Source organism: Rhinoraja longicauda, chromosome 13, assembly GCF_053455715.1.
Source record: "Rhinoraja longicauda isolate Sanriku21f chromosome 13, sRhiLon1.1, whole genome shotgun sequence".
Lineage (NCBI taxonomy): Eukaryota > Metazoa > Chordata > Chondrichthyes > Rajiformes > Arhynchobatidae > Rhinoraja > Rhinoraja longicauda.
The window spans coordinates 50,180,585-50,206,169 of record NC_135965.1 but is presented as its reverse complement, the minus strand read 5'-3'; the positions used below and the strand labels follow the sequence as shown (position 1 = coordinate 50,206,169).

General features: G+C 44.3%; 2 protein-coding genes across 4 annotated transcripts in view; one reads left to right on the top strand and one right to left on the bottom strand.

Moving 5' to 3' along the window:
- LOC144599098 (uncharacterized) overlaps positions 1 to 25,585 on the top strand; it is a 79,626-nt gene that overhangs the window by 1,872 nt on the left and 52,169 nt on the right. Inside the window, exon 2 of the mRNA XM_078409817.1 lies at positions 1,259 to 1,388. Coding sequence (XP_078265943.1) covers positions 1,259 to 1,388 — 130 coding nt within the window. The remainder of the gene's footprint in view (positions 1 to 1,258; positions 1,389 to 25,585) is intronic.
- Positions 1 to 25,585, bottom strand: part of tbl1xr1a (TBL1X/Y related 1a) — a 107,839-nt gene that overhangs the window by 76,021 nt on the left and 6,233 nt on the right. The window lies entirely within an intron of this gene.

Below are 25,585 nucleotides of genomic sequence, written 5' to 3'. Positions count from 1 at the left end.
CCTCTTGAAAGATAAAACCAACCTACCAAGTTAATGCAATGTCCTACTCAAATTCTATGAATTGATGCTTTAGTTTTTTTTCAGATGAATGCCATTAATCTCTCTCACAAATTAATTTCCAACATGCAGCAGCATCTGAAGGCATGGGGCTTTCAAATTAGGTTATCCTTTAATAGATTTTTGGTTACATAACCAAACCAGAACATCAACTTCCCCCAGAAGTAAATGCAACAATATTCACTGGAGCTTTTAGGTTACTTATTATTTACCCTGTGGCATAGATTTTCCAAGTAGTTTGAGTTCTTTAAAAAAAAAAAAATTGAAATAGAGTATCAAAAGTCATGTTATGCAATACTAGTATTATGCATAGAGCGAACTGTGTGTCCTGCTAGCATATTTTCAAAAAACATAATATATGCAAGCAACAAGACTGGAAATTCAACACACATGCATGAAAGGTATATGGACAGGCACTTGGTTGGACATGGCTGGGAAGATATAGTCCTAATACAGGCAAATGGGATTAGCATAGATAAGCAACCATGGCATTGATGAATAGGGTGCAAGGCTCTTTTTCTGTGCTGACCTTTTTGTGATTCTATGAACTGTTCAATTGCCAAAACAAACACATTAGTGAGACTCCTAGGAGTCAGGTTTTAGTGCGTTGGGTGGGGGGGAAGCAGGGGGAAAGGAGGGAGTTACATCACCAGGTGGCACACATCAGGTTTTCTCTGTGATTATGACAGTGCATTAGCAGTAGGAGTGAAGATCAAGTTGGCATCAAATCAGTTCTGCACATTTCCGACATACATTTTAAACAATACAATTCACGTTAAAGATTGACGACAAGTATGTTTAAAATTCTTCTAGCCATGAAGTCCATGGTATTAAAATGCTGCTGGAGTGTGGTGACATTTTGTTAGCAGCTATGTAGAATAATCCTAAATACACCCATCTTAAACTAAGAAACATGGCATAAATGAATCAGTCATTAACAGGCTTCTGGGCATTTAAATGATTTAGTGATCCCACAATGGTTCTATGCACAGGGAGAACCAACCCTGCCACAGTACGCAAGGCATGGCCCATTCTCAGCTCTCCGTCCCAAAGGTTTCTCAATACTACGTATTGACCAGGCAGCCTCACCTGCCCCCCACAGAAAACTCTGTGGTACTCAGGCATGGCGGTTTAGTCCAACTCCTGCTCCCTCACTCCGAGAACATCCAACAGCGAACGGCCCTCCCTTCTACCTCCAAAGGGAATTTGCCCCCATTGGCAAGACTGCAGTCTACAGTCTGCCCCAGGCAGACATCTGGCTAGCATTGGAACAGCCGCATGTGGTGGTCAAGAAACACCAGAAGGTGCATCATGACGACTTCACCATCATGGTCAGGGACTTGAAGAATTGCTTGAAGACGCTTCCTGACTACCAACAGCATATTTCCTGCAGCACCATAGCATCAAACACACTTCACCACTGCTACTCCATCAGATGGCAATCACTCCAGCCCTCGCCCTCACTTTGGAAAAAAATACAGACTACCTGCTCTATCTAGCTCCTTCTTCTTGCGCATCGGCAGTGACCTGGGAGCACGGCTCAGGTGAGAAAGATTATACAGTAGTGGGTGGTCAGGGGAGGCAGAGGTGTGACTTTTTAAGAGAACTTGCACCCAGTAGACTATGCTATAGTAACGGACTTGAACAAATTTGCCACTGTCGTTCCGATTTCATAAGGAAACATATGGAGGAGTGTGTTCCCACCAAAAACATTCGAGGGTTCCCTAACCAGCAGCCTGGGCTGAACCAGGATATCCAGAATCTACTGAGCAGCAGTCTGCCGTTCCAGAGTCATACAAGAAATCCAGGCACAACGTGCAGAAGGCCAATGAGAATGCAAGATATTTCAGGACCAAACTGGGAGCTCAGACGGACGTTGGAAACTGTGGCAGGGCCTACATGCCATCATTTCCTACAAGGTGAAACCGAGATGATCAATGGAAGCACCACTCACAGGCAAGCTCAATGCTTTCCACTTCAAAAGGGAGAACAACGATTAACCTCATGGGCCCCCTCAGACTTTGATGACTGTGTGATCTTAGTCTCCAAGGCCAAGGTCAGAAGATCTTTTTTAATGGTGAATCCTCTGAAAGCATCTGCCTCTGATGATATAATAATAATAATAATAATAAGCATTTATTTTATATAGCGCCTTATCAGGTGCTCAAAGCGCTTTACAAAAACAATCAACATAAAAACAAACAGACAAACTATCCTAACGGAAAAGTGGCGAATAAACAACGCCAGCGTCCTCTCACGTCAGGGTCCGGCAGTAGACAACAAAAAGCACAGGACACACAGATACAATTTTTACACAAACAGCCATCACAGTGATTGCTCTAGGCACACCCTCACTGTGATGGAAGGCAAAGTCTTATCTCCTTCTCATTCTTCTCCCGTGGTGCCACGAGGTGATCGAGGCTCCCAACTTTTTGAAGCCCCCACCGGGCGATGGAAAGTCCCAGGGCCGAGCCGAGCAGGCCGATGAAAGTCCTGAGCCCCCACTGGGCGATGGAAAGTCCCAGGGCCGAGCCGAGCAGGCCGATGAAAGTCCTGAGCCCCCACCGGGCGATGGAAAGTGCTGCGGCCGAGCCACGCAGGGCGATGAGGGGCCTGCGAGCGGGTCGATCCTACCTCGCGCTTCGGGGCGGTCGAAACTGCTACGGCTGGAGCTCCCAAAAACCGGTTGCCAGCCAGGGACCTGCGAACTCCCGATGTTGCGGTCTGCAGGGCCCACGGCCGAAGCCTCCGAGATGGTAAGTCCAGGCCCTGCGACCGGAGTCTTCAAGGTCGATCCCAGCTGGAGGCCGCCGACTCCACGATGTTAGGCCGTAGCGCGAACGGAGATACGACACGGTAAAGGTCGCATCTCCGTTGAGGAAGAGATCAGAAAAAAGGTTTCCCCCAACCCCCCACCACCCCCCCACATACACAGAGTTAAAAATAGAACAAAACGTACATTAAACGATGACAATAGACAAAAAACAAAAAAAAGACAGAGAGACTGCCGGTGAGCCGCAGCTGCAGAACACAGCCACGCCCCTTTTATATCTGGCCGTGTTCTCAAAACCTGCACGGATCAATTGGCTGGAGTTTTTGTAGACCCCTTCAACTTCTCACTATTACGATCTCAAATTTCCACCTGCTTTAAAAGGACATTCATTACGTCACCATAAGAAGAGCATGATGACATGTCTCAACAATTATCGACCAGTGGCACTCATTTCTATTGCGATGAAGTGCTTTGAGAGATTGGTTATGATGCACATAAACTCCTGCCTCAGTAATGACCTGAACTCACTTCAATTCGGCTATGACCACAACAGATCGACAGTGGATGCAAAATCACTTGCTCCATGCTGTACCACAGCAACATCAACAGTCAACAGTCAACAGAGCTTTATTTGTCATTCGGTACCAAGATACCGAACGAAATTACATAGCAGTCACACAAAAAAAAAGAACACAAGACACATGACCCCAACACAAACGTCCATCACAGTGACTCCAAACACCTCCTCACTGTGATGGAGGCAACAAAACTTCCACTCTCTTCCCCACGCCCACGGACAGACAGCTCGTCCCCGACCGACCTGCACAGTCCCCGCAAGGGGATGGAAGTCCCCGCGGCCGAGTCGCACCGGGCGCTGAAACGTCTCGCGGCCGAGCCGGGCGATGGAAGGCCCCGCGGCCGAGCCGCACCGGGTGCTGAAACGTCCCGTGGCCGAGCCGGGCGATGGAAGGCCCCGCGGCCGACATGTACGTCAAACTATTGTTCATCGACTATAGCCTGACATTCAATAGACAATAGTGCAGGAGTAGGCCATTCGGCCCTTCAAGCCAGCAGCACCATTCAATGTGATCAAGGCTGATCATTCTAAATCGGTACCCCGTACCTGCCTTCTCCCCATACCCCCTGACTCCACTATCCTCAAGAGCTCTATCTAGCTCTCTCTTGAATGCATTCAGAGAACTGGTCTCCACTGCCTTCTGAGGCAGAGAATTCCACAGATTTACAACTCTCTGACTGAAAAAGTTTTTCCTCATCTCCTTTCTAAATGGCCTACCCCTTATTCTTAAACTGTGGTCCCTGGTTCTGGACTCCCCCAACATTGGCAACATGTTTCCTGCCTCTAAAGTGTCCAACCCCTTAATAATCTTATATGTTTCGATAAGATCCCCTCTCATTCTTCTAAATTCCAGTGTATACAAGCCTAGTCGCTCCAGTCTTTCAACAGACGACAGTCCCGCCATTCCGGGAATTAACCTAATAAACCTAGCTGCACGCCCTCAATAGCAAGAATATCCTTCCTCAAATTTGGAGACCAAAACTGCACACAGTACTCTAGGTGTGGTCTCACTAGGGCCCTGTACAACTGCAGAAGGACCTCTTTGCTTCTATACTCAACTCCTCTCGTTATGAAGGCCAACATTCCATTGGCTTTCTTCACTGCCTGCTGTACCTGCATGCTATCTTTCAGTGACTGATGCACTAGGACACCCAGATCTCATTGTATGTCCCCTTTTCCTAACTTGACACCATTCGGATAATAATCTGCCTTCCTATTCTTACCACCAAAGTGGATAACCTCACTCTTATCCACATTAAACTGCATCTGCCATGCATCCGCCCACTCACACAACCTGTCCAAGTCACCCTGCAACCTCATAGCATCTTCCTCACAGTTCACACTACCACCCAGCTTTGTGTCATCTGCAAATTTGCTAATGGTACTTTTAATCCCTTCATCCAAGTCATTAATGTATATTGTAAATAGTTGCGGTCCCAGCACCGAGCCTTGCGGTACCGCACTAGTCACTGCCTGCCATTCTGAAAGGGACCAATTTATCCCCACTCTTTGCTTTCTGTCTGTAAACCAATTTTCTATCCATGTCAGTACCCTATCCCAATATCATGTGCTCTAATTTTGCACACTAATCTCCTATGTGGGACCTTGTCGAAGGCTTTCTGAAAGTCGGGGTACACTACATCCACCAGCTCTCCCCTGTCCATTTTCCTAGTTACATCGTCAAAGAATTCCAGAAGATTAGTCAAGCATGATTTCCCCTTCGTAAATCCATGCTGACTCGGAACTATCCTGTTACTACTATCCAAATGCTCCGCAATTTCGTCTTTTATAATTGACTCCAGCAACTTCCCCACCACTGATGTCAGACTAACTGGTCTATAATTTCCCGTTTTCTCTCTCCCGCCTTTCTTAAAATGTGGACAACATTCGCTACCCTCCAATCTACAGGAACTGATCCTGAATCTATAGGACATTGGAAAATGATCACCAATGCGTCCACAATTTCTAGCGCCACCTCCTTAAATACCCTGGGATGCAGACCATCAGGCCCTGGGGATTTATCAGCCTTCAGTCCCATCAGTCTACCCAACACCATTTCCTTCCTAATGTGGATTTCCTTCAGTACCTCCGTCACCCTAGGATCTCTTGCCACTAGAACATCTGGGAGATTGCTTGTATCTTCCTTAGTGAAGGCAGATCCAAAGTACCGGTTCAACTCGTCTGCCATTTCCTTGTTCCCCATATAAATTCCTCTGCTTCTGTCTTCAATGGACCCACATTTGTCTTGACTATTCTTTTCCTCTTTACATACCTAAAAAAGCTTTTACTATCCTCCTTTATATTATTGGCTAGTTTACCCTCGTACCTCATCTTTTCTCCCCGTATTGCCTTCTTAGTTATCTTCTGTTGCTCTTTAAAAGAGTCCCAATCCTCTGGCTTCCCACTCTTCTTTGCTATGTTATACTTCTTCTCTTTTATTTTTATGCTGTCCTTGACTTCCCTTGTCAGCCACGGGTGCCTGTTACTCCCCTTAGAATCTTTCCTCCTCTTTGGGACAACTTCTGCATTAGTCCCAGGAATACCTGCCATTGCTGTTCCACCATCTTCCCTGCTAGGGCCTCCTTCCAGTCAATTTTGGCCAGCTCCTGCCTCATGCCTCTGTAATCCCCTTTACTATACTGTAATACTGACACTTTCGATTTTCCCTTCTCCCTCTCAATTTGTTGAGTAAAACTTATCATATTGTGATCACTGCCTCCTAAAGGCTCTTTTACCTCGAGTCCCTTTATCAGATCAGGTTCATTACACAACACTAAGTCCAGAATTGCCTTCTCCCTGGTAGGCTCCAGTCTAAGAATCCATCTCGGAGGCACTCCACAAACTCTCTTTCCTGGGATCCATTACCAACCTGATTTTCCCAGTCTACCTGCATGTTGAAATCTCCCATAACCACCATAGCATTACCTTTGCGACATGCCAATTTTAGCTCTTGATTCAACTTGCACCCTATGTCGAGGCTACTGTTTGGGGGCCTGTAGATAACTCCGATTAGGGTCTTCTGACTCTTACAATTCCTCATTTCTATCCATACTGATTCTACATCTCCTGATTCTATGTCACCCCTTGCAAGGAAGTGAATATCATTCCTTACCAACAGAGTGACCCTACCCCCTCTGCCCACCTGTCTGTCTTTTCTATACGTTGTGTACCCCTGAATATTCAATTCCCAGCCCTGGTCCTCTTGTAGCCATGTCTCTGTGATTCCCACAACAACATACTTGCCAATGTCTAACTGAGCGTCAAGCTCGTCCACTTTATTTTTTGTACTTCGTGCATTTAAATACAACACGTTAACTTCGGTATTCACCTCCCCTCTCACACCGGTCACAATTGGCCCTGACCTTGCTCTCTTATCCCATCTAGAACTTCCCTTCCCATTTATTCGAGAGTCCTTTGCAATTTCTCCTGTATTCGATTCCCCTCTAACTCCATCTTCATATTCCCAATTTGTCAACCCCTCCCCCCCCCACAACTTAGTTTAAAGCCACACGTGTAGGACTAGCAAACCTGCCTGCCAGAATGTTGGTCCCCCTGCTGTTAAGGTGCAACCCGTCCCTTTTGTACAGGTCACCCCCTACCCCAGAAGAGATCCCAGTGGTCCAGAAATATAAATCCCTGCTCCCTGCACCAGCCCCTCAGCCATACATTCATATCCCCGATCTCTCTATTCCTGCTCTCACCAGCACGAGGTACAGGTAACAGTCCAGAGATAACCACCCTTGACGTCCAACTTCTCAGTCTTCTTCCTAACTCTCTAAACTCACGTTGCAGTATCTCCTTCCTCTTCCTCCCGACGTCGTTCGTGCCCACATGCACAACTACTCCCGGTTGATCGCCTTCCCTCAATAGACAATAGACAATAGGTGCAGGAGTAGGCCATTCAGCCCTTCGAGCCAGCACCGCCATTCAATGCGATCATGGCTGATCACTCTCAATCAGTACCCCGTTCCTGCCTTCTCCCCATACCCCCTCACTCCGCTATCCTTAAGAGCTCTATCCAGCTCTCTCTTGAAAGCATCCAACGAACTGGCCTCCACAGCCTTCTGAGGCAGAGAATTCCACACCTTCATCACTCTCTGACTGAAAAAGTTCTTCCTCATCTCCGTTCTAAATGGCCTACCCCTTATTCGTAAACTGTGGCCCCTTGTTCTGGACTCCCCCAACATTGGGAACATGTTTCCTGCCTCTAATGTGTCCAATCCCCTAATTATCTTATATGTTTCAATAAGATCCCCCCTCATCCTAGGATGTTCCACCAGGGAGACAACAGACCATCCTCGAGTCCCGCCTGCCGCCACAGAATTTACTGTCCGTACCTCGGACAATGGAGTCACCCACTACTATGCCTCTTCCTGACTTCGGTCACCCTGGTCGAGTCTCCTTGCCTGGATTAGAGCCACCAACCTGTCCACCGCTCGGACTGGAAGCGTCTTCTGCCCTGACATCTCCCAAGAGGGTGTACCTGTTTGCAATGGGCACAGCCACTGGGGTCTCCTGTAGTCCACGTTCACTCCCCCTTGAAACGGTCTCCCACCTTCGCTCGACCTGGACCCTTGGCATGACAGCCTCACAGTAGGTCCTGTCCAGGAAACACTCTCATTCCCGGATGGCCCTGAGGTAAACAAGTGCATCCTCCTCGCCAAAGACTCGCAGGCAAAGACTCGCACTTTTCTCACAGGGCACTTCCCTCAACAGGGCTACACCCCTTGTACAAGCCTTGTTTATATCAGCCACTAAATTACCTAATTGGCCAATTTACCAAACCTAATTTAATTGATCAGCCAATCCACGTACTCACTTCTATCCTGCCTTCCTGACGAGCTTGGAGGTATGTGCTCACTGATTGCCTGCTCGCGTCCCCATTGTGGATATTGAACGTTGTCTATAGAACTATTGCGCTACAATGCTGAGAACTATATTCTGTACTCTACCTTCCACTTTGCTCTACCTATTGTACTTGAGTTTGGCTCGATTTTATTTATGTATAGTATGGTTTGATTGGATAGCATGCCAAACCTAGTTTTTTTTACTGTACCTCGGAACACGTGACAATAATAAACCAAACCCCAAGTAACAATTTAATTGTATCAGTTCATATGACAAATAAACGCTCTGATGCATAATCCAGGTTAAATTCTCTACTGCAAGATGACACAAAAGATGCTGAGTGATCAAACTAGCAGCTGGAATAATTACTTCAAATGACTTCTGGTTCAGCTAGTTCGACTGGATTGATGAAGGAGGCTAATACGACTATTAAAAGAGCACAAATTATAATAAAGAAACAACACGTTGAAATTTAAGAGGGCAAAAACAAATACTGCGACTGTTATAATAACTATGCATAGTACATAGTTCATAGTAACTGCAGAAATAAGCTGCTCCGGAAAATCAGGGCCACACTGACTCTTACTGTGATTTTCAACAGGATTTCACCGGCCCTAACTGCTGCCCATGCTCAATGCCATTTGTACCCACCCACGCAGGCCCATCTTTTCCAGATTTAGAGTCAAATAAGCCGAGCTCTCATACCAGAGGCATCATGCATGACAAAGCAGGTACCACAAATCTACAGGCTCTTAATGCAACATATCTCAAAGCTCTTGGCTTGATTGTATTCATTTACAGTATTATCGGATTTGATTGGATAGCATGGAAAACAAAGTTTTTCACTGTACCTTAGTACACGTGACAATAGACGTAAACCTGGCGCTCGTTGTATGGCCTTTAACTCAGCACTGACACTCAGAAGGTCAGCATTAAATTCAAGATTCCAGAGGTTATTCACTTTGGAAGTAAGAATAGAAAGGCAGATTATTATCTGAATGGTGTCAAGTTAGGAGGAGGGGGAGTTCAACGAGATCTGGGTGTCCTAGTGCATCAGTCAATGAAAGGAAGCATGCAGGTTCAGCAGGCAGTGAAGAAAGCCAATGGAATGTTGGCCTTCGTAACAAGAGGAGTTGAGTATAGGAGCAAAGAGGTCCTTCTACAGTTGTACCGGGCCCTGGTGAGACCGCACCTGGAGTACTGTGTGCAGTTTTGGTCTCCAAATTTGAGGAAGGATATTCTTGCTATGGAGGGCGTGCAGCGTAGGTTCACTAGATTAATTCCCGGAATGGCGGGACTGTCGTATGTTGAAAGGCTGGAGCGATTGGGCTTGTATACACTGGAGTTTAGAAGGATGAGGGGGGATCTTATTGAAACATACAAGATAATTAGGGGATTGGACACATTAGAGGCAGATAACATGTTCCCAATGTTGGGGGAGTCCAGAACAAGGGGCCACAGTTTGAGAATAAGGGGTAGGCCATTTAGAACGGAGATGAGGAAGAACTTTTTCAGTCAGAGGGTGGTAAAGGTGTGGAATTCTCTGCCTCAGAAGGCAGTGGAGGCCAGTTCGTTGGATGCTTTCAAGAGAGAGCTGGATAGAGCTCTTAAGGATAGCGGAGTGAGGGGGTATGGGGAGAAGGCAGGAACGGGGTACTGATTGATAGTGATCAGCCATGATCGCATTGAATGGCGGTGCTGGCTCGAAGGGCTGAATGGCCTACTCCTGCACCTATTGTCTATTGTCTATTGTCTATTGATACGAGTGCATTGGAAAATGAAGGCTCGGTGTAACAAGATCATTGATTTGAGCAACACCAGATACTGAAACGTGCTTTTGTTGTTGGAAGCACAAGTGGTCTGAAACATATATGGGATTATACCAGAGCACGTGAGAGAGAGCAGCCCAGAACGAACAATAATAAATACATGAGCAAAGCGCAAAGTGCTGGAGTAACTCAGCGACTCAGGCAACATCTGTAGAAAGAAGGCTGGGCAACGTTTTGTGTCAGGACCCTTCTTCAGAGCCGGAACCCTTCTTCAGACCTGAAATGTCGCTATCAATTCCCTCCACAGATGCTGCCTGACCTGATAAGTTACTCCAATATTTTGCGTTTTGTTCAAGTTTCCAGCATCTACAGTTCCTTGTGTCTCCAATAATAAAAACACACTGTCCATGGCAAGTTACCTAAAGTTGCTGTTTTTGACATGAACAATGTGCCCAGATGATAAACAAAATGCTGTTCCTCAAGCTTAGGTTTGGCCTCAATATAACAATGTGGGGGACTGGACAAAGAGGTCAGAGTGGACGTGGGATGTAGAACTGGAGTTGCTCATGTGAACAAAAGCAGATTGATCTGCAAAGCACTCAACCATCAGCAATTTCCCCTGTTCATCTCCACACACATACCGTATCATCTGCCAAGCATTTTGGGCATATTCAAGTTGATCATCAGTATTTTTTTATTTCAAAAATAAATGGAGATGTTTTATTGTTTTAATTAAATATTTTTAATTTAATTTTTGTTTGATTATTCGACAATTTTGATACTTAATGAAAGCTGTCATTGACAGGAGACAACAATCTCATAACAGATACATGGATTGGAAAGATTTAGAGGCATATAGCGAGCAAACAGGACTAGCTTAGATGGGGCATCTTGGACAGCATGGGCATTGAGCCAACGTGCCTGTTTCCACGCTGTGTGACCCTATGACTAATTAGCTCTGCCTTCCATCAAGCTCTGTCAGCAGCATTCCGAAAGTAGGATCTCAGGGTGGCTATTGAAGGAAGCAAGAGGAAAACTCACAAATTCTGGTCACAACCTTCCCAGTCTCTGTAGACCTGGAAGTGGTGTCATTGGGACTGGAGTCACTTACCACTTACAAAGAGAAACGTGATAAATATAAGATGGTAAAACACTGATGATGGGAATCTTTTATAGCTTATCAATAAACTAATTGACGTTTGGAGAAGTATAAGCTCATTGAAGTAGCCACAGATTTATTGAAGATAAATTCCATTCAACGACAGAGCTCTTTGATAACGTAACAAAATATGGGTTTAGAAAGGAAATAGTACTTAGATAGAAAATTGACCAAGAGAAAGAAAAGAACATGTAAAGATACGAGTCTTTTCATTCTTCCTCCGCCCCCACCATCCATCGCCCCCAAAGACAGCTAGGTAGTGGTGTTCCCCAGTAGTCGGCACAAAGATCATTGTTCTTTCTGAGATAATTAACGACAAGTGATGTGTTCAAAGTTTTCAATAAGCAACAAGCATTGGGACAGCAGGATTGTGCACCAGCACTGCTGTCCCACGGTTCACAGTGGAGATCAATCCAAACCTTGGCTGCTGTCCATGTGGAATCTGCACATTCAATTTAGTTTAACGATACAGCGTGGAAATAGGCCCTTCGGCTCACCAAGCCCACGCCGACTATCAATCACCCGTTCACACTCGTTCTACATGATCTCACTTTTTCATCCACTTCCTACACACTATGGGCAATTTACAGAGTGACAATTAACAGACAGCCCTGCCCGTCTTTGGGATGTGGGAGGAAACCGGATCACATAAACCCATCCGACCACCAGGAAAACATATATATTCCAGATTGGCAGCACTCAAAATCAGTATCGAACCCTAGTCTCTGGCACTGCGAGGCCGCAGCTCTTCTGCTGCACAATTGTGCTGCCCTTGTGTTTACCTTATCACTATGTGATTTTCCCTTGTGTTCCAATTTATTTCCACATCTCAAAAAACATAATGGCTGGCAAGTGAATTAACAACTGTAAATCGCCCTTTGTGTAATCCTGTGGCGAAATAACCAGACTATGAGAGGCATTGGTTAATGGGGATTAGCAGTGCCTTTTTTGTGACAGTACCGTGCCATACTAGAACTACCAAAAAGTTAAAAATTACACCTTCAAAGTTTTAGAATTTTTAATATTACAAAAATATTAAATTTAGAAGCAAGGTGCTTGGCAAAAGAACCAGATGTCATAAGGATATCCGTTTTGAAAACACTGAACTTCGTTAACCTCTGAAATTCGCTGCCTTGGAGCGTTATAAAGGACAAATGCAAAATATTTAAATGATAGGTAAAGAGCATAGGAATGAAATTAATTGGAGACCAATCAAAAAGCCAGCAGCTCCTTCTGTGCTGTTATCTCATTTCTAATATTCTGAGACCTTGCAGCCTTTCAACTTAGTCTTTGGAACTAAATATAGAAATGGCAAGAGTATAAAAATTCTGCCCAGCCTCCATCTTCACTCACCCTCATGAAAATAAATTGTGGTCTCGTTTGTAAAAAAGGTCAAATTAATAAAATCTTCTGCAGTCTATATCTGGCATTCAATGCTACATCCTTCTGTAACAGTGGTTTGGAGACGAATCCATTTAAATGTTGATATCTGGTCAATTCAATATGAATCAGACCTAATAGAGTACATTAAGTTCAGAGTTGCAGAGACCAGGAAATGTGCCCGATTCAGTGACCACAATCTATTTACAGTTCTTATAACATGTAAACAAGTCATGAAGGCTCTTCTAATTCCATAAAGCAGCATCTGACCATTACCTGGCTTAACCTTCATTCCCTGCACAAGTTTCCCACTCACCATCCCCACCACCACTTTACCAATTACTAAATATAAAGATGGCCTTGACTGCACATTTGATTCTGTACGAAAGGAGGTTCAGTTCAGTTTTATTGTCATGTGTACCGAGGTACAGTGAAAAGCTTTTGTTGCGTGCTAACCAGTCAACAGAAAGACAATACATAATCACAATTGATCCATTCACAGTGTATAGATACATAAGGGAACAACGTTTAGTGCAAGGTAAAGCAAGCAAAGTTTGATCAAGGATAGTCCGAGGGTCATCAAAGAGGTAGATAGTTCAGCACTGCTCTCTGGTTATGGTAGGATGATTCAGTTGGCTGATAACAGCTGGGAAGAAACTGTCCCTGGGTCTGGTGGTGTGCGCTTTCACACTTCTATACCTTTTGCCTAATGAGAGAGGGGAGAAGAAAGTGGCCAGGGTTGTCCTTGATTATGCTGCTGGTCTTGCCGAGGCAGTGAGGTATAAATGGAGTCAATAGAAGGGAAATCCATCAACCGGGATTTTGCAAGATCACATTAGAGGTATTTCCAAGTCATTATTTAAGTGGATATCCTAACGAAGACTCACTCGACTGGTTCTTTGGATGAAAGAATCAGTTTTCAAGGAAGGATTAAGAACATAGGCCTGTATTTTCTGTAATTTAGAAAAAAGAGGCGAGATTTTTTTGAAACATTTTGAGACACAAGGAACTGCAGATGCTGGAATCTTGCATATAAAACAGTGCTGGAGTAACTCAATAGGTCTCTGGAGAACCTGGACAGGCAATGTTTCAGGTCGTGTAGGAAGAAACTGCAGATGCTGTTTACACCGAAAATTTTATTAGGTCTCTTCCCCGGGGCGCAGCTCGGACGCGGGGCCTTCCATCGCCCGCGGGGCCTTCCATCGCCCGGCGTGGCTCGGCCGCTGGACTTAGCATCGCCGGCGCGGCTCGGCCGCGGGACCTAATAGTGCCTGGCGCGGCTCGGCCGCGGGGTCTTCCATCGCCCGGTACGGCCGCGGGACGTCTCAGCGCTCGGTGCGGCTTGGCCGCGAGGCCTTCCATCGCCCGGCGTGGCTCAGCCGCGGAACGGTTCAGCGCCCGGCGCGGCCGCGGGGCCTTCTATCGCCCGGCGCGGCTCGGCCGCTGGACTTAACATTGCCGGCGCGGCTCGGCCGCGGGACGTTTCAGTGCCCGGTGCGGCTCGGCCGCGGAGCCTTCCATCCCCTTGCGGGGGCTGTGCGTGTCGGTCGCCTCGTTAGGGGTCGAGCTGCCTGTCCGTGGGCGTGGGGGGAAGAGAGTGGAAGTTTTGTTGCCTTCCATCACAGTGAGGGGGTGTTTGGACTCACTGTGATGGATGTTTGTCTTGGGGTCGTGTGTCCTGTGTACTTTTTTCTTTTTTTTGTTGTGTTTTGTGACTGCTGTAATTTCGTTCGGTATTTGTACCGAATGACAATAAAGTTCTGTACTGTAGACATAAAATGCTGGAGTAACTCAGCAGGTCAGACAGCATCTCTGGAGAAAAGGAATAGGTGATGTTTCAGGTGGAGATCCTTCACACTGAGAGTGGTTCTTCAAGAAGCATCCCAACCAGGTGGGAAGAAGTGTAGTCCAGACAGCTGTGCGAGTCAGTGGGTTTATAGTAAATGTCCGTCACTAGTCTGTCTCCTGTGATGGAGATGGTGAGGTCCAGAAACGGGAGGGAGATGTCGGAGATAGTCCAGGTATATTTAAGGGCAGGATGGAAATTGGAAGTGAAGTGTATGAAGTCAGTGAGTTCTGCATGGGTACAAGAGGTAGCACCAATGCAGTCGTCGATGTAGCGGAGGTAGAGTTCGGGGATGGGGCCGTTGTTCGACGTACCCGACAAAGAGGCAGGCGTAGCTAGGGCCCATGCGAATGCCCATAGCTACGCCTCCGGTTTGGAGGAAGTGGGAGGAGTCAAAGGAGAAGTTGTTGAGGGTAAGAACCAGCTCTGCTAGGCGATGGAGAGTGTTGGGAGATTGGGATTGGCTGGTTCTACGGTCGAGGAAGAAACGGAGGGTTTCGAGACCATCCTTGTGGGGGATGGAAGTGTAGAGTGACTGGACATCCATGGTAAAGATGAGGGAGTGGGGGCCTGGGAACCGGAAGTTGTCGAGGAGATGGAGAGCTTGTGAGGTGTCTTGGACGTAGATATTACTATATCAGCTAAAAACTTATTGAAGAGATTCAAAGTATCATATGGTGTATACATGCCTCTGATTCTTGATGAGATACTTCATTGAATCAATTTTAAGATCAGTGAAAAATTCCACAAATCTTCGCAGAATTAAAAAAAATTAAATGATGGAAACAAAACAAGGATTAAGATGAAGAAAATCAGATAAACAATATCTTCCTCTAAATGCCCAAATCATAAAACTGACCGTAATTGCTAGCAGGGCATTCTTTTGTATTATTATAACCAGCATGTGTTACAATGTCTCCATTCACTTTACAACAATACCACAGATAGGAGTTCTTCCAGAAGCCACATTCCAATGTAAATAAAACAGCAACGCTTGACTGAGAAGCAGTAGGAACCATTTTAAGAGGCTGCATTTAGCTGCTCTCCAAAACTAGTAATACCTCTGACTTGAAATGTAAACACTAGTGCATGCCACCATTTTTTTTCCTGTTTTCACACCTGGCTAATAAGGATCTTCCACAACCAATGGCGAAGTCTGGCTGCCAGGAATTATAGTAAACATTTTCACACTGTGAATCAGCAGTTTGTGCATTCTTGCCACGCAATGGAATTTATTCTCCAGTATAAAGTACTCATATTTGCAATGTCGGCACACAAGTACAGAGCTTAAACTGGAATTCAAATTACCACGCTACCTGCATTGAACTCTCTCTGAGATTCAGTCATGACAGATATTCCCTTAAGCCTATGCAAAATGGAGGACAGGGAGAAAGAAAATGGGAGAGGGAGGAAGACAAAATGTGGGAAAACATATCCAGGTTAAATTCTGCGGGCATTTTGTTTTCAGCACAAGTCATACAACACAGAAACAAGCCATTTTAGCCCACTGCGTCCACATGAATCGGTGGGCACCCATTCCACTAATTTCACCTTCCAGGATGCTTTCTATGTCAATTATTAGACAATTTAAGTGTTCATCCAAACAGCGACAATGCTTCCACCATTCTCTCCGACTGTTCATTCCAGATACTCACCTCACTTTGGGCGAGATGGATCCTCCTCAGATCCCCTTTAAATCTCTTGCGCCTTATCCTAAATCTCTCTCCTTTGTTTTTAGTCACCAGAAGAAAGGTTTCGTGTGATCCACCTGATCTACAACCCTCAGTTTTATTTAACTCAATCATGACCCGTCTTTGTCTCCTCTATTCCAGGAAAAAAAAGACCTGGCCACTCTAGTCTCTCCTTATAACTGAAAAGCTGCATCCAAGGCAACATCCTTGTGAATCTCCATCACCATCACATCTTACCGGTGACCTGAACTGCATGCAATACCTCAGTTGAGGACTGACCAATGTTTTATAATATAACCTTCCTGCTCGTATTAATGTTCACTTCCTCTTCTAATAAAGGACAGTATCCCATGTTCCTCCTAACCACATTATCAATCTCCATTGCCATCTTCAAGAGCCTTTGGACTTGCATGCTAAGCTCCCTCTGTTCCTCAATACTCCCAAGGGTGTTAGTATGACTTAGTATTTGGTCATTAGAATGACCAAAAATGCTTCAACTCACACCTATTAGGATTAAACCCCATCAGCCCATTTCACCAACACATCAACATAATCCCAAAACACTCTCAATACCATCAACAATTCCACCACTCTGTGTCATGTGTGAATTTACTGATCTTGACTTCCACATTCACATCCATATCTTTCTTGTGTATTACAAACAACAAGTATCCCAGCACACATCCTGTGGAGGAGCACCATTAGTTACAGCATCCAATCACAACAAAACTCTCCATTATTGCCTTTGGTCTCCTTGATTCCAATTTGCAAACGTGCTCAGCATCACATTCTCTTACCTTATCGATCAGACTTTGTCAAAGACCTTACTGACGCCATTTAGTGTAAGAAAATAACTGCAGATGCTGGTACAAATCAAAAGTATTTATTCACAAAATGCTGGAGTAACTCAGCAGGTCAGGCAGCATCTCAGGAGAGAAGGAATGGGTGACGTTTCGGGTCGAGACCCTTCTTCAGAGGCCTAAATTTCAGACTGAAGAAGGGTCTCGACCCGAAACGTCACCCATTTCTTCTCTCCTGAGATGCTGCCTGACCCGCTGAGTTACTCCAGCATTTTGTGAATAATTACTGACGCCATTTAATCCTCGTCTACTCCAACGCCCTATTAATACACTTTGTTACCTCCTCAAAACAATTAATCAGATGGCTCCGACAAGATCTGCCCGTAACAAAGTCATGCTGGCCATCTCTGATCAGTCCCTGACTTTACAACTGATCATAAATCTGCCCCTCAGAAATTCTTCCAATAACTTCCATCCCACTGATATTAGGCTCACGGGTCTATAATGACAGGGCTTTTCGCTGATGCCCCTCTTGAAAATGGAGAAAACATTTGCTGACCTCCGATCATCTGGTAGTTCACTTACATCAACTAAGATTTTAAAATCTCAGCCAGAGCCACAGCAACCTCCCTTGCCTCCCCTTGTAGCCCGAGATAAATCTCATCTAAGCCTGGCGATTTCACCACCTTTAAGCCCACTAAAGCATCAAGTAAGTCATGTTTATTTACAGTGATGGGCTCTAGAATTTCACCTTCCCCTTCGCCAAGATCTCCAACTGCAAATGCCATTTCCTTTATGAATACTGATGTTAAGAATTCATTTAGGACCTCATCGATATCTTCTGCTTCCATGAACAGATTCCCCCCAATGTCCCTATTCTTTCCTTGGTTATTCTTTCACTCTTAATATACATAAAATGCCTTCAGATTTACCTTAACTCCATCCTCCAGTGACATTTCATGAACCCTCTTTGCCTTCCTAATTTCTTTTTTAAGCGACACTCTATACTCAATATACCCATGACAGGCATACCCTGTCTTTAATTCTCAATATCTGCCATATGCTTCCTTTTTTGTGTCTTTAACCTACCCTTGATATCTCTCAATCTCCCTAAAACATAAAATAGTACATGAACATAGCCCTTCAGCACACAATGTTTACGCTGAACATGATGCCAAGATAAACTAATCCCTTCTACTTGCACGTGATTAGTTGTGTTGAACATGATTAGTTCTTGAGCAAAGCCAAAATGCTGGAGTAACTCAGTGGGTCAGGCAGTATCTATGGACAACATGGATAGGCAACTTTTCGGATCGGGATTCTCCTTAGTTCTTGTTGCATTTGATTAGCTCTAGTCCGTATACCTGTTAAGCTTGGCTTTCACTCTTATTGGAACATGCTGGCCCAGAACTCCACTATTTCTCCTTTGTATGCTTCCAACCAGGATGTAAGCCTACCTGCAAAAAGATGCTCTCACACTCCTTTTGCCAAATCCTGTCTTATAGCGAAATTGGCCATTCCCAATTCAAGTAAATGTGAAGATATTTATGTCATGTTAATATTAGTCTCAAAAGGCATTATGTTAGCTGGTGTGTTTGCATTGTACAGAACCAGTCAAAACCATGAAAAATACAGGCAATTCAGGTTGACAAATTTAGGAATATGTGATCAGAAATAAGCAATAATTTGAAAGATATTCAAACTGAATCAATCTCTTCTCCATTTAACTTCAAGCTTAAATCGAACTGTAAGCAAGAAGAACCATTTGGTGCAGGCTTGCAGTTTTATACAAACAAAGGCTGTGCCATTGCAGACTCAATGGGCCGAATGGCCTACTTCTAATCCGATGTCTTATAGTCGATCGAATCCTTTGGGCGAGATATTAGGGCAAGTTGTTCGCTTGGATGTTAAAAAAAAGTTGCCTTGCCAACATTCCATTTTAAATGTATCTCACCAAATTGGTTTTACTTTCAGTCTTTGTTAGATAATAGGTCAAGAAGAATATTGGACCAGAACTTGGGCAGTCTTTTGCAGGCAATAACACAGATTAACAATGTATTTTTCCAATATTCATGTCCTGATCAGCAGCAGGGCTTTGCAGTTATTGTGACCTGCTGAGACTGCACAGGTCCTTCTCACGAAGCTGCTGAAATAAAAAATGCCCCCCGCTCTTTCTGGCTTAGCTTGTTGACATTCCAGCTGACATTATGAAGCATTCAAAAACTGTTAAAGGTCATTTTTTTAAATTAACAGTATAAATAAACAAAATCAAAATCCTTAAATACTTCAGAAGACAACCAATCATTAGCATTAACTAAATTTCCGATATTTATGAAGTAGACCCAATATGTCCATGTGCAGCCACCTCCTCCATTCACATTAACAGACACTATTCCTACGCCAGGTGCAATTGGAATAGGGTTTTCAGACAGAGTTCCCAGTATCACTGCTGTTGAACTACCAATACTCGGTTGGACGCTTCTTGGATCTAGTGGCATTGGGACGCAGACAGGAAAAGACTCACTACAATGGTTGACAGCAACAAGCTCTGGTCTTATATTGGAATCTCAGACATGGTGGCATTCACATGCTGAAATGACGGTGGTTCTGCTTGGCAGTGCTTGGGTTTCACTGCAATATCGAACCACCGTATTTACCAATAAACAACACCCCACTCCAGAGTGTAACATGTGCTTTAATGCAGTCAAACATGAAGTAGCGTGCAATTTGAACTAAATAATCCAACTCTTGTTTAACATGGACTGCACAGGAATAATATCTGAGATGACAAATCAATCCACTCATGCAACACACAGAATCAACACAACTTGTTGAAAGATAGCTGAGTGACAGATCTAACGAAAGACAACTGATGCTGACGCTACATAACGAATTTTTAAAAATTAGACCACACTGATATCAATTTTCAAATTACCCAAGGAGACAGAGGATGAAAGTGGGATAAATAAACGTTCTCGCCGAAAGAACAAAGTTATCTCACAAAATGACCACCATATCTGTTATTTCCCCAATGTAGTTTGCAGTTAGCAATAAAAACAATTTGCAAGGAGAAAACTTCATGTCTAATCTCATATTTAAAATGATTAAAGTCAACATGATCAATCCACACCAATTTTCTTAAAAGCAATGAAATAGTTCTTAGATAAAACATTCCATAACAACTATTGAATCAATGAGCCAATTCAACTGTGGTTGTGTAACATCTGCAGACGTTACACTGCCCGTGATGACACAGCAGCTGGCTTTTAACAGCATTAGATTTAACCATTTGTCAGAACTGCTGCAAGAAATTTAAAGCAACTTCATTAAGGACTCCGTTGAATGCGTGTACTAAAAATGATGTCTTGACTTATTCACTTCATGTCAGACTCTAAGACTTTTTCTAACCCTACACAATATTAAAGCGCACAAACTTCCAATGTTTAGTCTAGAGATACAGCGCAGAAACAGGCCTTTTGGACCAGTGATCTGCACAAACCAACACTATCCTACACACACTAGGGACAATTTCCAATTTTACCAAGCCAAATAGCCTACAAGCCTGTACATATTTGGAGTGTGGGCTGGGTGTGAGCACCCAGAGACAACCCATTCGGGTCACTTTGAGAACGTACAAACTCCGTACAGACAGCACCCACAGTCTTTTCCTGAATGGTAGAACGATTTACACACAACATTCTTTTACAGGTTTAGTTATAATTTTTCCAAGTTAATAAACAATTGAAACTTAATATAAATTGCTTTGACCTAAAAAATTCAAATAATTCATACTGATGGAAAGTTTGTACTGATGGGAAGTTCACTGAAACCAGCTGCACAGGGTGCAGTAACAAATGCAATGCTGACAATTTGGTTGCATAAAAGAGATATATAATTCAGGTCAGGAGACAATAAGCAGAGTTACAACCGTACCTGCCATACTGCACACAATTCAGGAGGCAGAACGCCAATAACAAAAAACGCCAAAAGTCAGAACAAAAAAGATAACCAGCAAAATATTTACTTCAAAGATTCATAAGGGATGAAGAATTTGAGACAGTTTATGCTACCCGGTGGATTCTCGGGAAATATCAAAGCAGATCTGGAGAGAAATAAAAATGCACAGTAAGAGAGGAAGGGAAAGGTGCATTGAATAGGTTGGTGGGTAAATAGACATAGAGAGGAGGAAGTGAATGTCATTGAAAGGGAAGCTTTTCTGCTCAGTGCCATGTGTAATATGCTCTTAACTCCTTAGTGTCTATTTCTGACAGCTCCTGCGAATGTCTGGTAGATAATGCACCAAATCCATTCCTACTCCTCAAATCATCGAGTCATACATCACGGAAAAAGGCCCTTCGGCCCAACTTGCCCAAGCCTACCAAGACCCCCATCTACACTAGTCCCACCTGCCCGCGTTTGGCCCATATCCCTCAAACATTAAACTGTTCAAAACCTTTCCTATCCATGCTAAAGGCCAGAACGGTGATCTGTATGTTGAACAGACATTTCTCGCAAGAGTTCTGCCAAAGTAATGATACGGGTTATTGGAAAGTTATTGGGATTTGTCCAAAGCTACAGCCTCATGTCTCAGAAACTGAAGGTGCCAGTCGGTTCTTGGGCTGCTTTCTTCCAAAAAACACCATCACTCAGCCCTTTAAAATGATAATGTTTGACATCCAATACACCTTGCAAGTATCACGCCCATTCCCATTTGTACCCATAATTTGGCGACCTGGAAAGTATTGAAGGAGGGCAGTGACTTGCTATCCTCAGTTGCTATTCTCTGGTCAAGCAACACTTCTGCCTAGTTTCCATGCCCACAGCTCATTAGCAACCAGTCCAGCGTTTGCTTCAGTATTTATTGCATTAGCAATTGCATCATGCACGTTTCCACCAGCAGTGTCATAACCTTTAATATTTATTGACCTTTGCCTCTAATATCTGACTTAGATACCAGCATTGCAACTCTTCAATTCACCCAGTCTATTAAACGTGAAGAGGCTTCATTCACACTGTTGTGCTCAGCTGTTCTGCAAATAACAATCAGTATGTAACACCAACAGCCTGCATGTATATGATGTATTGTACATTGTACATCACAGGGAAGTTATAAGACAAAATAGGATATGAGAGGGAAAGTATTTGGATCTAGATTTTATTAAAGTGGCATAAAAGAAAGACAAATAGGATAAGAGTTGGGAGGGGATGGAGGGGTTGGACAAGGCTAATTCTGAAATTGAAGCCAGCAGCTGATGTTGGAACTCTTAAAAAAGGTTATGCAAAATGGTGCAAATTGGAATCAATAACCCATTAAGTTTTACATAGTTGTAGAATTGGAAGGACAAGGATGAAGATCTTTACATTTTAACTGTGAATTACTGTAGTCGAGCAGCACAGTGGTGGAGCTGTAGCCCCACAGATTCAAACCTGACCTTTGGTGCTATCTGTGTGAAGTTTGCAGGATCCCACTGTAACCATGTGGGTTTGTCTAGGTGTTCCAGCTAACCTCCCAAATCCCAAAGAAAGGAGGATTGGTAGCTTCATTGGCTACTGTAAATTGCTCCAATGTGAAGGTAAATGGCAGAATTAGGGGGGGAAACTGACAGGAACTTGGAGGGATTAAAATGGGATCAGTGTATTTAAGTGCATGATTGACAGCATGGACTGGGAGGGACAAGCGACCTGTTTCCATCTTGTGCAACTCTCTGGCACCAGGCCAGCAAGCCCAGGACAATTGGGGGGGGGAGCGACAGGACGTTACAGTGGGAATTCACTAAATATCCACGGAATATTTGTCAAGGACACTGAATATAAAACTGCATTTGCATTGTGACGTGAACATCTATATACTAAAACTCTCGTTTGTTTGTTTGTTTGTTTGTTCCTGAACTACAGCCAAAACGGTCCACGATTGCGTGACAATTATAGGCCCACCTTACTCACCGTCATCTCTTTGGTGCTAATGGAAGTAGTTTCATTGAAATCGGTGTTATATTTTTTAAGTTATTCACATTTTTAAGTTTAAATCTATCTCCTAGGGAAGGAGGGAGGAGGGTTGAGGGGATGGAGTGGAGGGGGGAGGGTTGAGGGGATGGAGTGGAGGGGGGAAGGGGAGTGGGAGGAGGTTGGGGGAGAGGAGAGGGTGCTGCACCAATGCAGCAGAGGTCTGGGCCCAACGGGTCCACTTAGTCTAGTTTAAAATTAAAACAAGTACCAAACCCTGAGATATACAGAAATGTAACGAGTTCAAATTTATAGTGTGACTGTGTAGGTTTCTTCTGGTTCCCGTCCCCCCCCCTTCCCCCCCAGCACCACCACCACCACATTTTAAAGACGTGCACATTTGTAGGTTAATCAACCTCTGTAAAAGTGCCCCAAGTGTGTAGGGAGTGGATGAGTAAATGGGATAACATGGAACTGAATTCATAGTACAAATGAGCGATTGATCAGTGTGGACTTGGTGGGCCTGTTTCCAATGTGAATGACATTCCCAAACATCCAATTTAAAAATTGCAACTCCGACAGCCCGTGAACCTGGGAGCTTTACCAGCTGTCAAGGCCTTTCTGCAAGTACAGTCTGCTATTCACAAGAGAGAAGGCCTGGTGATGCAGTACACACTGCACTCGACCGACATTAAAAGCAGCACAGTGGCGTAACGGTAGAGTTGCTGCCTTACAGCGCCAAAGAGCCGTGTTCTATCCTGGGTGCCGCCTGTACTGAGTATGCACGTTCTCCCTGTGATTGCAAGACTTTTCTCCAGGTGCTCCGGTTTCCTCCCACACTCCAGACGTACAGGTTTCTAGGTTAATTGGCTTTGGCAAGTTGTAAAATTGTCTCTAATGTGTGTAGCTTAGTATATGGTGTGATCATTGGCTGGCGCGGACTCGGTGGGCAGAAGGGCCTGTTTTCGTGCTGTATCTCTAAAGTCTCTATTTCACTAACTTCTCTAACTTCAGATAGCTCTCGCTTTCTTTCTCCATCCCCTCCTCCTTTCCAGTTCTCCCACTAGTCTTAACGACCCCAACTACATTCTCTTTGTCCCGCCCGACATCTGTCTGAAGAAGGGTCTCAACCCGAAACGTCACCCATTCCTTCTCTCCAGATGCTGCCTGACCCGCTGAGGTACTCCAGCATTTTGTGTCTAATGCCATTTCAATGCTCCACTGCAAAATCTCAAGGTATGCCAACTTTGAAGAAGTTCTCTTCTCTCCAACAGTTCTGTGAAACCCTCTCGCACTGCTCCCCCTCTGTAATTCCTGCTGCACTTTGACTATGTTCTGCCGCCAAACGATCCCTTTCACCGGTATCCACCCATCACTTGCCAGGCTTTGTCCCCACCTCTTTTCCAGCATTCTCCTCCACCACACTGCAGTCTGAAGAAAGCTCCCCACCCTAATACTGGGCCACAAAGGATGACACTGTGCCATGAAGGATCCCAAAATTTATATTTCATGCTTAAATTTTGTTTTCAATGTTTTAATTTGATATTTGATGTTTTCATTTTGTGATTAATTTATCTGCAAAGTCAATATAAAATACGTTTCAAAAACCTGAATCATTTTAACAGAATTTTCAATTTATCATGCGATCCTAAAGCATGGGCCACAAGTCTAAATGTTTGATCATGAAAAGGTCGGCAGCCACTACTCTAAATCAATATATGCTAATCCTTGAATCTAAAACGCTTTCCCCTGTTTCAACATCATCTGTTGTAACTCAGGGTTTTCTCAGAAGTGACTTGAACTGCACTGTATGTCGAATTTCAGATTTATTTTTTTGCAAGATGGCGCCCAAACCAGGCAACTATTTGTGTGCTAGTCGCAATCTGAAATCACATATTACAATCGCTCCACGCTTTTAAATCGCTATCTGTACACTGTGGATGGCTCGATTGTAATCATGTATTGTCTTTCAGCTGACTGGATAGCACACAACAAAAGCTTTTCACTGTACCTAGTGTACACACTAGTGTACACACTAGGCCCCATCCTACCTGACCGACCTCCTCCACAGGCACACTCCCACCTGCACCCTCTGCTCTGCTGCTGCCAATCTCCTATCCCCCCACATCCGGACCAAACTCAGATCCTGGGGGGACAGGGCTTTCTCCATCGCTGCTCCCACCCTATGGAACTCACTACCCCAAACCGTTAGAGACTCCTCCACACTCACCACATTCAAAACATCGCTGAAGTCTCACCTGTTCAGTACTGCCTTCAACCACTGAAGGTCACCTCACCTTCTGTCTCCTTTCTCTGTTCGTTTACTTATTTACTTATTTATCTATTTATTCATTTCCTTATGTTCTCTAAATCTCTGTAAAGCGTCTTTGAGTATATGAAAAGCGCTATATAAATGTAATGCATTATTATTATTATTATTATTATTACACATGACAATAAACTAAAAAATAACTGAACTGAAACTAACTTGCTTTGGGTGTATCTGGAACTTAACATCCTCACTCCTGCTTTACATGGAAACCAGGTTTATATTAATAAAAAACAGAGAGCTGGAAGAACTCAGTGAATCAAGCAGCATCTGTGGAGAGAAATTAACAGATGTTTTTGGGGGGGTCAAGACCCTACCTCTGGCCTCGACCTGAAAATGTTAACTGTTCATTTATCTGTCCACTGTCCACCTATGTCGCCTAACCCGCCAAGCTCCTCCAGCACATTATTTTA